Here is a 12,337-nt window from a genome sequence, read left to right as displayed (position 1 = left end):
CTTTTTAACCTAATGTTAATGATCATTATACAAAAATCGTACTTTACACGTGAACTTCAAATACCTCAGGATCCTGAATCTTGAACCATCAATAAGATTGTAAGAGCCTATGGTAATAGCGAGCTTTATATGCCCATCAAGAATAACCACCGAAGATTCTGATTACCTTTAGGTTTTTGTAGTTAAGCTATATGTCATAAATAAGATGTAGCGAAATAGCATAGCAGCAGCCAAGGTCGAAAAGAACTGCCTAATTATAAGAACTATTTATCATAAAGGATCATCTATCATCATAGTTTGACTCTTCAATCTCTCGTAACAGCATCGAAGATGGCCTTGAAAGGCGCCTTCAATTGGGTCCATTTTTGGAATTGAGCGACACCTTGATGAACAAGCATCTGGGAGCCAGGAATGACCTGCCATTGGTACTTGTCATGGGCAATTTTCATCACTGGGGTAACTGCAGGCTTGTAGGCTGCCTCCAAAAGGGTAGGAATAAAAGAAGAATGGGTAGCTTTGGTCAAAAATCTCTCGAGCTTACCCAACAGAGCATCATCCAATGGCTTGTCTCCTGGAACGCAGTTGACAGCAACACCAACGGAAGTTTCCAGAGCTTCAATTTCGCTAGCCGACCCAATGGCAACAACGTTGTATGATTCTGGGAAAGAATTCTTCAGTTCAGCTAGTTTCGAAGTTGTTCTGTTGATGATAAAGATTTGAGAGCAGCCCAGACTGTGTAAGGCATAAATAGCAGCTCTCGAAGTCCCACCTGCACCGATGACAAGACCAGAAACACCGGCAAGGCTTTCAGGAACACCGTTGCCGATCAAGGCGTTTCTAATACCTAACCAGTCAGTGTTATCACCTTGGAAATTGCTGTTGCCTAATGGAGTGACCGTGTTCACAGCACCCACCAATTTGGCAGCTTCTGTTAGCTCGCTCATGTATTTCATAATATCTAATTTCAGTGGGATTGTAACAGCTAAACCACCAAGATTGGACTTCCCGTCTAGTAGCTCCTTCTTGATATCGGCTGCTAAGTCAGTCTCATATTTGTCAAAGGTATGAGGTAAACCTAAGAGCTTGTAACCGGTGTTGTGAAGTATTGGTGATCTGGAGTGTCCGATTGGTTTACCAACAACGTAAAACTCTTTAGGTTGAATTCCTCCCATTGAAGTGTAAGTCTGGTTGATCTGTGCCAGGGTCAGTTGACCTGGAGCTGCGGCGTTAGGCAACAGTTCAGAAGTGATAGGAGTCAACACCGTGTTCAGCACGCGGGAGACTTTACCAAATTCAGACATGTTGATTGCGATCAATGGTTTAGACTTGTGGTTACCTCTGAATCTTTCCAGTGCCAAGTTGTCTTCGAAACTCTTAGCCATACCGACGAACTTGATAACGTCGACATCTAAGGAGAGAGCTTGATTGTACCTATTTTCCCATTCAGCGTTATCCCACGAGAAAGCTCCATCGAAATCATGATGAGATCCAATAATTTTGGTAAAACCCTTGTTATTCAGGACCTTGTACTGCAATTGTGTTGGTAGAGTTAATTCCAAATCAATAAACTCAACACCTGCTTTCAAAGCAGTTCTGAACAAGTCTTCCAAGCACTGGTAGTCTTCATCAGGGAATTTACCTCCTTGCTTCTTCGTTCTAATGGTGAAAATGATGGGCAAACTGTCAGTGGCTGTACGTAGAAGAGAAAGTTGTTTTGAAACGTAGTCTGCATCAAGTTTAGCCAGGTGATCGACTCTGACTTCAACCGCGTCACAACCGTAAACAATAGCAGGTAAATCGTCAACCTTTTTCCTCAGATCGTCAAAAGTCAAGCAAACAAATGATGATCTTTTAGTTGGTATTTGAACCTCTCTCACACCTGTAATTGTCGATATATAGTTTTCGAAAGCCCTCCTCAAGTTTTGGAACTGAACTTCGTCTGAGCAATGTGGAGCAAAGAAGGTGAAGTTAGAGCACTCATTGTACCATGTTTCCCTTCTTTCCCAGACTTCCCTGATTTCCTCCACATAGGCTGGCCTACTTGGATCGCTCTGCAGAAAAACGATAGTCTCTTCGATATCTCTGTGTAGGTGCAAAACAACACCTCCACTAGCTGCAAAACGTTGCAATGCCTTTCTAGCATCTGAAGATTCAACAATGCCGCCTCCAGTAGAGAAGACATATCCATCATCGCCATGTTTCTCAATGACCTCGTTAAATATCTTAGATTCTTGAGCACGAAACTCATCCCATCCATGCTCAGCAACAAAATCTTTCACGGAACCCTTTCCGTATCTTTTTTCAAAGAGGTTGTCTAAATCGACTAGTTTATAACCCAAAACAGAAGCGCACCATCTACTAATCGTCGTTTTGCCTGCAGCTCTCATTCCAATAATAACAACACTCTTGTTAGATCTCTTGGCACCGCTTGATAATGGTTCAGCACCATCGAGCTTTGCACCTAGTTCGGTGTGCAAAACATCCCACCAACCTGGCCAGGTCTTTCCTGTGCAATGTCTTTCCAAAATTCTTACAGGTTCAAAGGACTTCTCGCTGGACTGGGTAGAGTTAGTCATACCAGCTAACAGTGAGAAACTCATTGCGACACGATGATCGTCATACGTTTCAACCCCAATAGGCCCTGATGAATCAGATGGGACTTTCAAGTCTTCTAAGGAGTTCAAACCGTAAACTTGAATACCATCGGGTAGCTCCTTAGTAGCAACTCCGAATTTAGCAAGCTGTGTAGCCATTGCCTCAATCCTGTTACATTCTTTAACACGTTGGTTAGCAATACCCTCGATAGTTGTAATGTTTTGAGAGTTTGGATCATCATCATGTGAAATTGCTGCGACAACGCACGCTGTTAGGAATGCATCAGTCATAGGTTCCATATCGACGTGTTTCAAAGGTCTCAGTGATCCTCGTGCAGGTCCGGTAACAGTTGTACAAGTAGCACTCTGTTGAACTTTACAACCCATTGGCTTCAAAACATCTACAGCAAATCTTGCGTCACCCTGTAAAGATTCGCTACCGATATTAGGCACGGTGACGGTAGTTCCAGTCATTGCAGCAAAGGCAAGCGGGTAAGTTGCACTAGAAGCGTCACTTTCAATCACATACTCAGATGGATTGACGTATTGAGCTTTTGGAATGTGGTATGTGTATGCCTCAGTCTTGGATGCTTCGACTTTGACACCGAACTTTTCCATCATCTTGATTGTCATGTCTACGTACAATTGGGAGATTGGCTTACCGCCAACAAGAGCCAAAGTGACAGGCGTTTCAGCGTATGGTGCACACATCAAGATCGAAGAAACGTACTGAGAGGAAACCGTGGCTGCTAGTTCAATTCTGCCACCTTTGAAGGACGAATTAGTGGAGACCTTAATGGGCAGCGAACCATCGGCATTCAGGTACTCTATTTCGGTACCATTTTCTCTCAAAGAGTCGACTAAAGGACCGATGGGTCTTTGCTGCATTCTTGCATTACCAGTTAAAACGACATGTGATTGAGTGCCAGCCGATTTAACCAATGCTGCAACAGAGGTTAAGAATCTGGAAGCTGTACCGGCATTACCCAAGTACAAGGGCTCCTCGCAAGCCCTCAGCGTTTCACCGCCATGACCCTCCAAAACAACAGTTTCACCGTTGTCTTCCGAAGTAATAGTGGCACCTTTTAGCTTTTGTACGGCCGTTAACATATGCTTAGTGTCATCCGAATGTAGCAGATTCTTGATTTTACAGGTACCACGGCCTAAGGCGGCCAATATCAGAGCACGGTTGGATATCGACTTAGATCCAGGTGGAGTGACAACTTTCGCTTGGTCGGCAGGAATGCTGTTGAATGGGGAAACTAGAGTCTCATCGGTTAAGACAAACCTCAAATCCTCATCAGAGACAACGTGAGCTGACTTACCGTAGCATTTCCCGATACTTTCCAGGATAACGACCTTCTTCTTAGAGCCATCATTCTTCTTGTCAATACTCATTTTACTCAATAAAACATTAAGAGGAGTTTTCTTTTGTAAAGTCAGCTCTTTGAACCATTTCTCATCTGGCGATACTGGTAACCCATAAGCGACTAAGATCTTATACAAGCGGGCCACTTGTGTTGAAGTTAAAATACCCAAATAACGGGAAAGTTCTGCCTCCTTTATCATACCAATGGAGACACATTCACCGTGTAGGGCTTGAGGAGTCAAGATTGCTTCGTAAGCATGACCGATGGAATGTCCAAAATTCAGCAAGTTTCTCAAACTGGATTCACGCTCATCTGAGGAGACCACATGAGCTTTCACTTTAATACTCTCCAAAACAAGCTTATAGGTATGTTCAAGCATTTGGTCGATAGCCGTGTAAGTGATCTCTTGCACTTCATCGGTCTTCTCATTAGCCACTTTAATCAGCTTGGAGTTATTGACAATATTCAAAAAGATGTCAGAGTGAGCTTCCAGACGAGCAAACTCATCAGCGTTCCAGATACAAGCGGTCTTGATCACTTCGGCAATACCGTTGATAAACTCTCTCTTGGGCAAAGTTTCCAGCCATTTAATATCGACCAAAACTAATTGTGGCTGCCAGAATGCACCAATGAAGTTCTTCCCTAGTGCAGTATCCACAGCAGTCTTACCACCAATGGACGAGTCCACCATGGCAAGCAAGGAAGTTGGAATTTGAACTACGCGGACCCCTCTCATGAAAGTTGCAGCAACAAATCCAATCATATCCCCAATGACACCACCACCGATGGCAATAATTAAGGTATCACGAGTACATCCTTCGGATAATAGGTAATCCTCGATATCTGCCTTAGTCTCCCTGGTCTTATGAGCTTCACCTGGTTTGACGAAATATTCTAACAAACGGGAGCCCTCAGGAAGACTCCTCTTCAATTCGTTAACAACAGTATGGTAGTAAGGGACTCTCAAGAGATTAGTATCATTGATTACCACATAGGTAGATGATGGACACTCATCGATGATCGTACGCACCATGTGCGAGTGAATATTATGGCCAACATGGATCGTTTCCTTCCCCAAGATGGGGACTTTCTCCATCGATACCATTGGAACTTTTCTTAAATCCAAAAAGTACCTTCACGACCTAATCTATTGGACAATTGTGATCTTTGTTGTACTGATTATCTGGGGTCCTTTTGACTCAAAATGGTGCAACTTCGCACCGTCAAGGTCTTTAGTCAATTCCAGAAAAATTTTCCACTCATAGAGTCATCGACATGTAAATCAAGAGAAACTCACGTGCATAGGCGCTCTAGCTTGTACCAAAAGGATCCCTGGTCGTAGATGTTGGTAATATCTTTTGGATCATTGACAATTGAGTAGTTCTGTGGAACGTAAAGCTTGGAATCGTAAGCGTTAGTGCTGTAAAATTGATTTGGATTCTGCTGGTCCTGAATAAAGAATTGACCATCTAGAGTCCTAACGAGGTTTCCTTCTCTCATAATCTGCTGGATCGTATACCATTTGTCCTTCTCACCGGTTGTCATACCGTCGTTAACCAATTGTAGTTGCAGATACGTGAAGACACCGCAAATTATCGCGAAAGTGCCACATAAGATGGTGAATATTAGGATACTTCGTGGGTATACTACCATGGAAGGGTCCTTCATCACTGAAATCCACAGAACTCTTAGGAAACCATACGACAGTGATATAACATTGACGACTAGAAACGCATAAAAAAACTGGTAATTGCCCTTCCCAATGCAGTTGTTGACCCATACGCAATGGTGATCAGCAACCAAAACACATTCTCGGCATAGATTGCAATGTCTTGAACGGGCTGGTTTCTCTATGTGACAGGTCCGACACTGTACATTGGGATAGTAAAGGATGTAATCGTAATCATATTCTTGCGCTGAGCCAGGCTGACATCCTCTGCTCGTTTTAGCCTTCACGGTCATACTTAGCCAACCTAGAACAGGTGTGGCCACCACTAGTACTGGAATTATACATAACTTCTCCACTGACAAGAGACGGTTACCAATCACTGGTATCACGTCTCTGATCAGGACAAAGATGATGTAGCAGTACAACGATAGGTAGAATGCAGGTACGACGTAAAACTTCCAGCGAAACCTTTGATCTTCTTGTAATAGTGGTCTGAAGATACGTGTGTAGTACCATGAGAATGGCCATTTGACTTTGTAAAAGGGTGACAGCAGCAGCACTATTATTTGGGCGGCAACCACAAGGAATAGTAGAACACTAAAAAGGCCCATAGCACGCTTATTTGGTTTGGTGAGCCTTCTAAACAAGTTTATGCTTCGCGTTATGTGCATCGCTATGATGTTGAAGGATCATCTTTACAACATAGCTCTGTGAATACAACCATCGAAGCCCTCGAAGGCCAGTGGCGGTGACAGTGCTGAAACAAGGCCCAAGCATCAGAGACGTTGATAGGAGTAATTAAAAACAAGCATTTCGATATGGCCACATCAAATCTCCAAAGAAGTCCTGCCGCTGAACAAACTGCAAGTTGTGCTACAATCTTGGATACTCTAAAACATCTGCATAGTGTCACTGTAGGAGAATCCTTCTATTTTAACTCGGTCAAGATCAGTGATTCAAGCTTAAGGAAATGCTGCGAAAATTATTGGCACCAAAGTCTGCCAGACCGTTTAAGCGATGAGCAATTGGACCTAACTCGATTACAACTACTTATAAGATTCACAGATCTAGTTAACGAATTCGAGGAGCGTCCAGCAGACAGAAACATCTTGTTCAATTTACGTGAACAATTGCAATCGATATTCCCACGAAACAGCGACGCAAGGATATCATACCATCGCCAGAAACCAACCTCTCACATCGGAACCTGCTTACTCGACCTCAAGATCGTTACAGTGGCTTTCATCGACACCTTAATTAAATTTTGTCAAATTTTACAACAATACGATGACTCCAATGCTTTTTGCTACTCAGTAGTATGTAGCATTCAGGACCAATTTGTTCGACCCTACCTTCTAATCCTATGGGCCCGAGCCAAGAAGGAACTGCGAGTTTAACGGTTAAGTTCTATGAATCTCTATGCTATTTATGCTATACTACTGCGTAGCTCAAATCAACTCCACAGGTATTCCATTGCATGCTGCCACAGCACTTTGGCCATCCTTCTTCCCATAAACTTGCCTACGAGTGGTAAGAGCACCCAATTGAGCACCTTGTTCAACTGTTCTAACGATTCTTCCCACTGTTGCTGCGCACTAAGTAATTGCGACTCGAAAACATCATCTATCTCATCCGTATCGTATTCGAATTCATCGTCATCACCATCCTCATCCTCACTTTGGCCCTCGCTGTCCTCGAAGTCGATCTCATCATAGGAAAGATCCAGCCCTCCTACCACGACTTCTTCACCAAAAATATCACCGGTTCCAACACCATCGGGCTGTCTCAATGCCAACAATGGTTCAAAAGGATTCCCAACGCTCATATCCAGCCTCCTAACCTTTTCACTTCTATTACTCATCAATTGGCATCTCGCGAAAGTAAGCTTTCTCATTCCCTTCTATTCCCGTGCTGCTACGAGCGACGGAAATTCCAAGCCCAAATTCACCAGAATGCAAGCCATTTTGCCACCCATGCTTGGCCTAGAGTTGGCCAATGGTGATACCTGTAAGGTTGGTGATCGGAAGAGGAGGTAGAAGAGGTTTTGCCAGTACTTTGGTGGCTTTAAGAGAACGAACTCTTCAACAAAAGGTATTCAACCGATTATTGCGACCTCCAAGAAAGATCACCAAGGAAGAAAAGAGTGCTAAATCTTCAATAAAAATGTGGCTAGCTCATTGGAATAACGAAAAGGAGACTGAGAGGGAGCTGAAAGATTTCCAGGATTTGATTATGGTGAATGTAGACGTCGCTGGCACAAAGGATAATCAGATAGTGGCCCATGGGATAAATCAGTGGCATTTCAACAACCCAGCAGCTACAGCGATAACTACGCCAACTTTACTGATCCACGGTTACGCAGCCTCATCGATGGCATACTATAGGAACTTTACCGGTTTGTCGCAGACGGTGACCGATTTGTATGCTATAGACTTACCAGCTAATGGGCTATCGGCGGAGCAACCATTCAAGCTTAATGGCGACAAGCCTCGATCTCTTAAAGTGAAGTATTTGGACAATGACAAGTTTTCGGTTCAACATGTAATTGATGAATCGGGGACTAAGCAAATGATTCAGCAGTGCGAAAGTTATTACTTGGACAAGATAGAGGAGTGGAGAAAGGTTAACAAACTCGAGAAGATCAACTTGGTGGGCCACTCGTTTGGAGGGTACTTATCGTTCAAATATGCTCTCAAGTATCCGAACTCAATTGAAAAACTATGCCTTGTATCACCATTGGGAGTGGAAACAAGTATCTATTCGGTCAATAACAAATTGGAAAAGAATACTAAATACGCGCTGGACTTGGAGGATCCAACTTCCAACTTCTATACTCGAAGAAGGGAGATTCCAAAGTTCATATTCAAGAACCAATCCGAAATTCTGAGGTGGATGGGACCTTTGGGAGCTAAAATGTGTTGGAATTACATTCTATCAGCATATAGCCGTATACCCGAAATGGAGTACAAAAGCTATATTTTCGAACTTCTTTATGGGAAAGGTGGCATTGCTCCAACCGCAAGGCAAATCTTTACAAACTTGTTTACTAGGAATTTACTAGCGAAGGACCCAATCATGGACTCTTTAGGTCAATTGCAGGCCAAAAAAGTTCTACTGGTATATGGTGATCATGACTGGATGAACAAGTATGCAGGCTACAAATTGGTGGAGCGCCTCAATACCATACGAAACAACACCAGTGCACAATATATCGAAGTGCCTGAATCCGGGCACAATCTATTTCTTGATAATCCAACTTTCTTCAACGCTTCCTTGACTGAATTTCTTTCAGCCAAATAGAATTATACAGGTCATGTAAATACGCATCTATGATTTAGAAAATCTCTCCACGATGCTTGTTGGCAGATGGTGGATCCAGATCGTAGTTGGCTTCACCTACGGAAAGTTCAAGGAGGTCGAGAAGACCAGGATCGTTAGTTACCAACATATCAGCTAAAGTTGGTGTGGGAAGACTCTCAAAGGGGCTCCTTACCTTCAGCTCCTTGGGCGGGCAGTCGATAAGCCGGTTGGCGCAGGTCCCACGACCGATCTTGCAGGGTTTACCAGCCTTCTTGAAGCCTTTGAGCTGTGTCAGTTTTGACCTAGGCCTAAGATACGTCAAGTCCATGACTTCGATCGTTTCTGCGGTATCGTCACACATTGCCCTTGAAATCTCGAAAATACTCTTGATGACAAGCTCCTTATGCGGTTCATTCTTGAACAAGCACAGTGCAAGCGTAGTTCGGCACAGCTCATCCATGATCTTATTGTCTTTTAATTGAGGCAGGACTTCAAGGATAATAGACGACATAAGCCGCAACCTATCCTCCTTTTGAAGATGATCGGGTTCTCTGTGTTGCACTTCTCTGGGCCACCAGTCCGGTTTGGTAAGCTCACCCTTAATATACGGGTATTTAGTCTTCTTCCTTGGCTCGATGACTTTAATCCATACTTTGGCGATAGATTTACATGGTACCTGTCTCAGATAATTGAACGCAGCATCAAGGTATTCCTCCACATAACAACGGCTTTTTAATGGTAAAACTATTAGTTTGTGGCCACGAGTTCGCTGCTTTTCAGCTTTAAAGATACTTTCATCTTCCACAAGGTCCCATACGCTCAAAGGTAGAATCTGTTCAGCAGCCGGTGTAACATAGGCGTACGAAAACTTCACAGTCCCAAAGTTACCGTCTTTATCTCTCTCCTTGACGAACACAGAGAAATCGTAACCCTCTTTCTCCAATGAAGCCAATACATCAGTGAATCTATCCATTATCATTCGAACACCCACCCTCCAAATGCAGTCGAACCCTCAGATAACTTAATTGAGCTTCATTTTTATAGTTGTAGCCATCACATAGTCGACTGATGGCCGAAGAGGCTGATGAAGTTTGTTACCGTGGTGTATCGAAACTGCTTCGAAGCAGAGTTGTTTCAAGGGCCCTCAAGCGATGCAAGCGATGCTTTAAAATCACAAATGAATCGATTATAAGACAAAGTTACATAACTTGACACATTGAGGGGCTAATAGCATATGAGACAAGCTAATAATGATAGATAAGCCACATGATGATCACATCAGCAAAAATGCTGCACATCAAGCGGTCTCTATATGGGAGAAAGGTGTCCAGAAAGAGAGAGACGGTTCGATGAATGATGCTATAAAATTCTATAGGCAAGCATTAAAGATAGACGAAAAGGTTGAGAAAGTGTACAGAAAGAAGCTGCATGAAGAATGGGCACTACAAAAGAAGCTAGCGGAGGTGAGTATCTCCCCGGCTGAAGACAATGTGGCAGCTGAGCCCAAGAATGAAGATAACGAAGCTGAACAGGAACAGAAAGTTCTGCCCTGTTGGATTCTAGAACTGTTGCCGAACGATTTGTTGTTGAAGATTGTCAGACAAGTGGTGTTAACTTCGGGAGAGTCATGGCTGAACCTGTCACTAACTTGTTCGAAATTTAATGAGCTTTGCCTTCAGAATACAGTCCCTTACAAAGTCTTTGCATCCTACATTTATGAGAAACAACGTTATGACCAGGCCTCCCTCGAATTGAATCAAATATCCGACTTGCACATACTAGAGGAGGACCTATGGAAAACAAATCACCAGAAGATGTTGAAGGACAGGCCATACATAAAATTTCAAGGCATATACATTAGTATTGTGAACTACCTCAGACACGGAGCCAATGCCGAGGGCTCTTTATCGCTCATCAATCCGATTCAAATGATAACTTACTACAGATATTTTAGGTTCTACCCAGATGGTCGGTGTCTGCGACTGGTTACCACAGATGAACCATCCCATGTTGTAAGCCATTTTTCTGACAAAACCACACCCAAAGGCAGCGAAATTTGCCGCTGGAGCCTAGCCCTTGACGATAATCTTGGTCGCTTAAATATTAGAAGGTCTGATGAAAAGTATTCTTACTTCGAAGAGCTACAGATCAAGAGTCAGGGCCATAAGAGACATAATCGTTTGAGCTGGATCAATTCTCTTGTCATAGATAAGGAGGGAAACGTATCCGAATGCTCATTACGGAATGAAAAGCCCTTCTTCTTCTCAAGAGTACGCTCTTATGCCCAGGAATCATAAAGTGTTAGATCTGTTAGTTTGATAGTTTGATGGGTTCTTTCAAGCTTTAGAAGCTTATACTTTACGAATTGTCATGTGACCCACCATGTGAAATTGATACTCCCAATAGATTCTTTAAAGATGAGATCTCGAGGAGCTGAGCTTAAGAAGTCGCCAATTGAGCGCTAGAGGATCATAGAAAGGTTAATTGTATTATTAGGATGGATAGTGGACCGGAGAATGATGTTTTCGATCTCTTTGGTCTCGAAAATGACAAAGATATCGACTTCGAGACCGCTTACAAGATGATCAGCAAGTTTGACGAGGAAATCTCGTTGTTCAACGATGGATCTGCGCTCCCGAAACTGGATGTTGCAGAGCACAAGAGTCTAGAAGTTTTGGCGTTTCATCATGGCTCACCGAAGGAGCTACATACAGAAGAGCAAGCCAAATTTGATGAACTGCCGAACTGGGACAGTCATTCGAGAGGAAAGAACGGTTCAGAGCAACAAGTGGCACAATTAAATAATTTTGAAGAAACTCAAGCGCTGGCAAGAGCAGAACTGTTGAGTAGGTATGAATCTAATGCCATTGAGCATTTCCTAGATAGCTTAATATCACAGAAAGATGAGCGCACGCACTCTCATGACATAAGTGAGACTATAAACATGGCGGATCTTGAGATGCCGACGGAAACCAAGCAGGAAATACGGACGGAGAACACGGAACCAGATTCATTGTCGCTAGACGTTTATATACCGCCAATCGTGAAAGTCCCAGAATTTGCAATCAGTGACTCGGATGCACCCAAGGAGATAACAGATAATGCTACCAAGCTGCGTAAATGGAAACATGTAGAGACTGAAAGGTTGAGGAGGAACAATATAAAGAAAGTTTTTGATGATCTGATAGGCATGACAAGATATCCCAGGTTAACCGATCCAAAGATTACCAAACCAACCACTGAAAAACGTGTACCGAAACATATGCTTCTTAATTTTATTTTGGAGGATCTACGACTAATACCTCGAGCTAATGAAGAGCTGGAAGTGATGCTCAGAGAATGTGACCGCATAAAAGGTTGATTTACGATACGCACCTAGATAATTGCATCGTACTTGCATAGTT

General features: G+C 43.1%; 8 protein-coding genes across 8 annotated transcripts; 4 read left to right on the top strand and 4 right to left on the bottom strand.

The window, feature by feature from the left end:
• Positions 1 to 305: 305 nt before the first annotated feature.
• Positions 306 to 5,069, bottom strand: ARO1 (pentafunctional protein ARO1p; the record flags this gene model as incomplete). Its single annotated transcript, XM_003682388.1, has 1 exon — positions 306 to 5,069. One exon carries the CDS (start codon positions 5,067 to 5,069, stop codon positions 306 to 308), a length of 4,764 nt encoding a protein of 1,587 aa, XP_003682436.1.
• Positions 5,070 to 5,257: 188 nt separating this feature from the next.
• SWF1 (palmitoyltransferase SWF1) lies at positions 5,258 to 6,244 on the bottom strand (the record flags this gene model as incomplete). The annotated part of the gene is made up of 1 exon (XM_003682387.1): positions 5,258 to 6,244. One exon carries the CDS (start codon positions 6,242 to 6,244, stop codon positions 5,258 to 5,260), a length of 987 nt encoding a protein of 328 aa, XP_003682435.1.
• Positions 6,245 to 6,451: 207 nt separating this feature from the next.
• TDEL0F04120 (uncharacterized protein) lies at positions 6,452 to 7,030 on the top strand (the record flags this gene model as incomplete). The annotated part of the gene is made up of 1 exon (XM_003682386.1): positions 6,452 to 7,030. One exon carries the CDS (start codon positions 6,452 to 6,454, stop codon positions 7,028 to 7,030), a length of 579 nt encoding a protein of 192 aa, XP_003682434.1.
• A 56-nt stretch (positions 7,031 to 7,086) lies between these two features.
• On the bottom strand, positions 7,087 to 7,527 carry MIM2 (Mim2p; the record flags this gene model as incomplete). Its single annotated transcript, XM_003682385.1, has 1 exon — positions 7,087 to 7,527. The coding sequence occupies one exon, from the start codon at positions 7,525 to 7,527 to the stop codon at positions 7,087 to 7,089; it is 441 nt and encodes a 146-aa protein (XP_003682433.1).
• Positions 7,528 to 7,628: 101 nt separating this feature from the next.
• TDEL0F04100 (uncharacterized protein) lies at positions 7,629 to 8,933 on the top strand (the record flags this gene model as incomplete). The annotated part of the gene is made up of 1 exon (XM_003682384.1): positions 7,629 to 8,933. One exon carries the CDS (start codon positions 7,629 to 7,631, stop codon positions 8,931 to 8,933), a length of 1,305 nt encoding a protein of 434 aa, XP_003682432.1.
• A 34-nt stretch (positions 8,934 to 8,967) lies between these two features.
• TDEL0F04090 (uncharacterized protein) lies at positions 8,968 to 9,906 on the bottom strand (the record flags this gene model as incomplete). Its single annotated transcript, XM_003682383.1, has 1 exon — positions 8,968 to 9,906. One exon carries the CDS (start codon positions 9,904 to 9,906, stop codon positions 8,968 to 8,970), a length of 939 nt encoding a protein of 312 aa, XP_003682431.1.
• Positions 9,907 to 10,183: 277 nt separating this feature from the next.
• Positions 10,184 to 11,230, top strand: HRT3 (SCF ubiquitin ligase complex subunit HRT3; the record flags this gene model as incomplete). Its single annotated transcript, XM_003682382.1, has 1 exon — positions 10,184 to 11,230. One exon carries the CDS (start codon positions 10,184 to 10,186, stop codon positions 11,228 to 11,230), a length of 1,047 nt encoding a protein of 348 aa, XP_003682430.1.
• Positions 11,231 to 11,430: 200 nt separating this feature from the next.
• INO2 (Ino2p) lies at positions 11,431 to 12,294 on the top strand (the record flags this gene model as incomplete). The annotated part of the gene is made up of 1 exon (XM_003682381.1): positions 11,431 to 12,294. One exon carries the CDS (start codon positions 11,431 to 11,433, stop codon positions 12,292 to 12,294), a length of 864 nt encoding a protein of 287 aa, XP_003682429.1.
• Between the last annotated feature and the right edge of the window lie 43 nt (positions 12,295 to 12,337).

Source organism: Torulaspora delbrueckii, chromosome 6 (assembly GCF_000243375.1).
Source record: "Torulaspora delbrueckii CBS 1146 chromosome 6, complete genome".
Classification (NCBI taxonomy): domain Eukaryota; kingdom Fungi; phylum Ascomycota; class Saccharomycetes; order Saccharomycetales; family Saccharomycetaceae; genus Torulaspora; species Torulaspora delbrueckii.
This window is presented reverse-complemented; position numbering and strand designations above follow the sequence as displayed.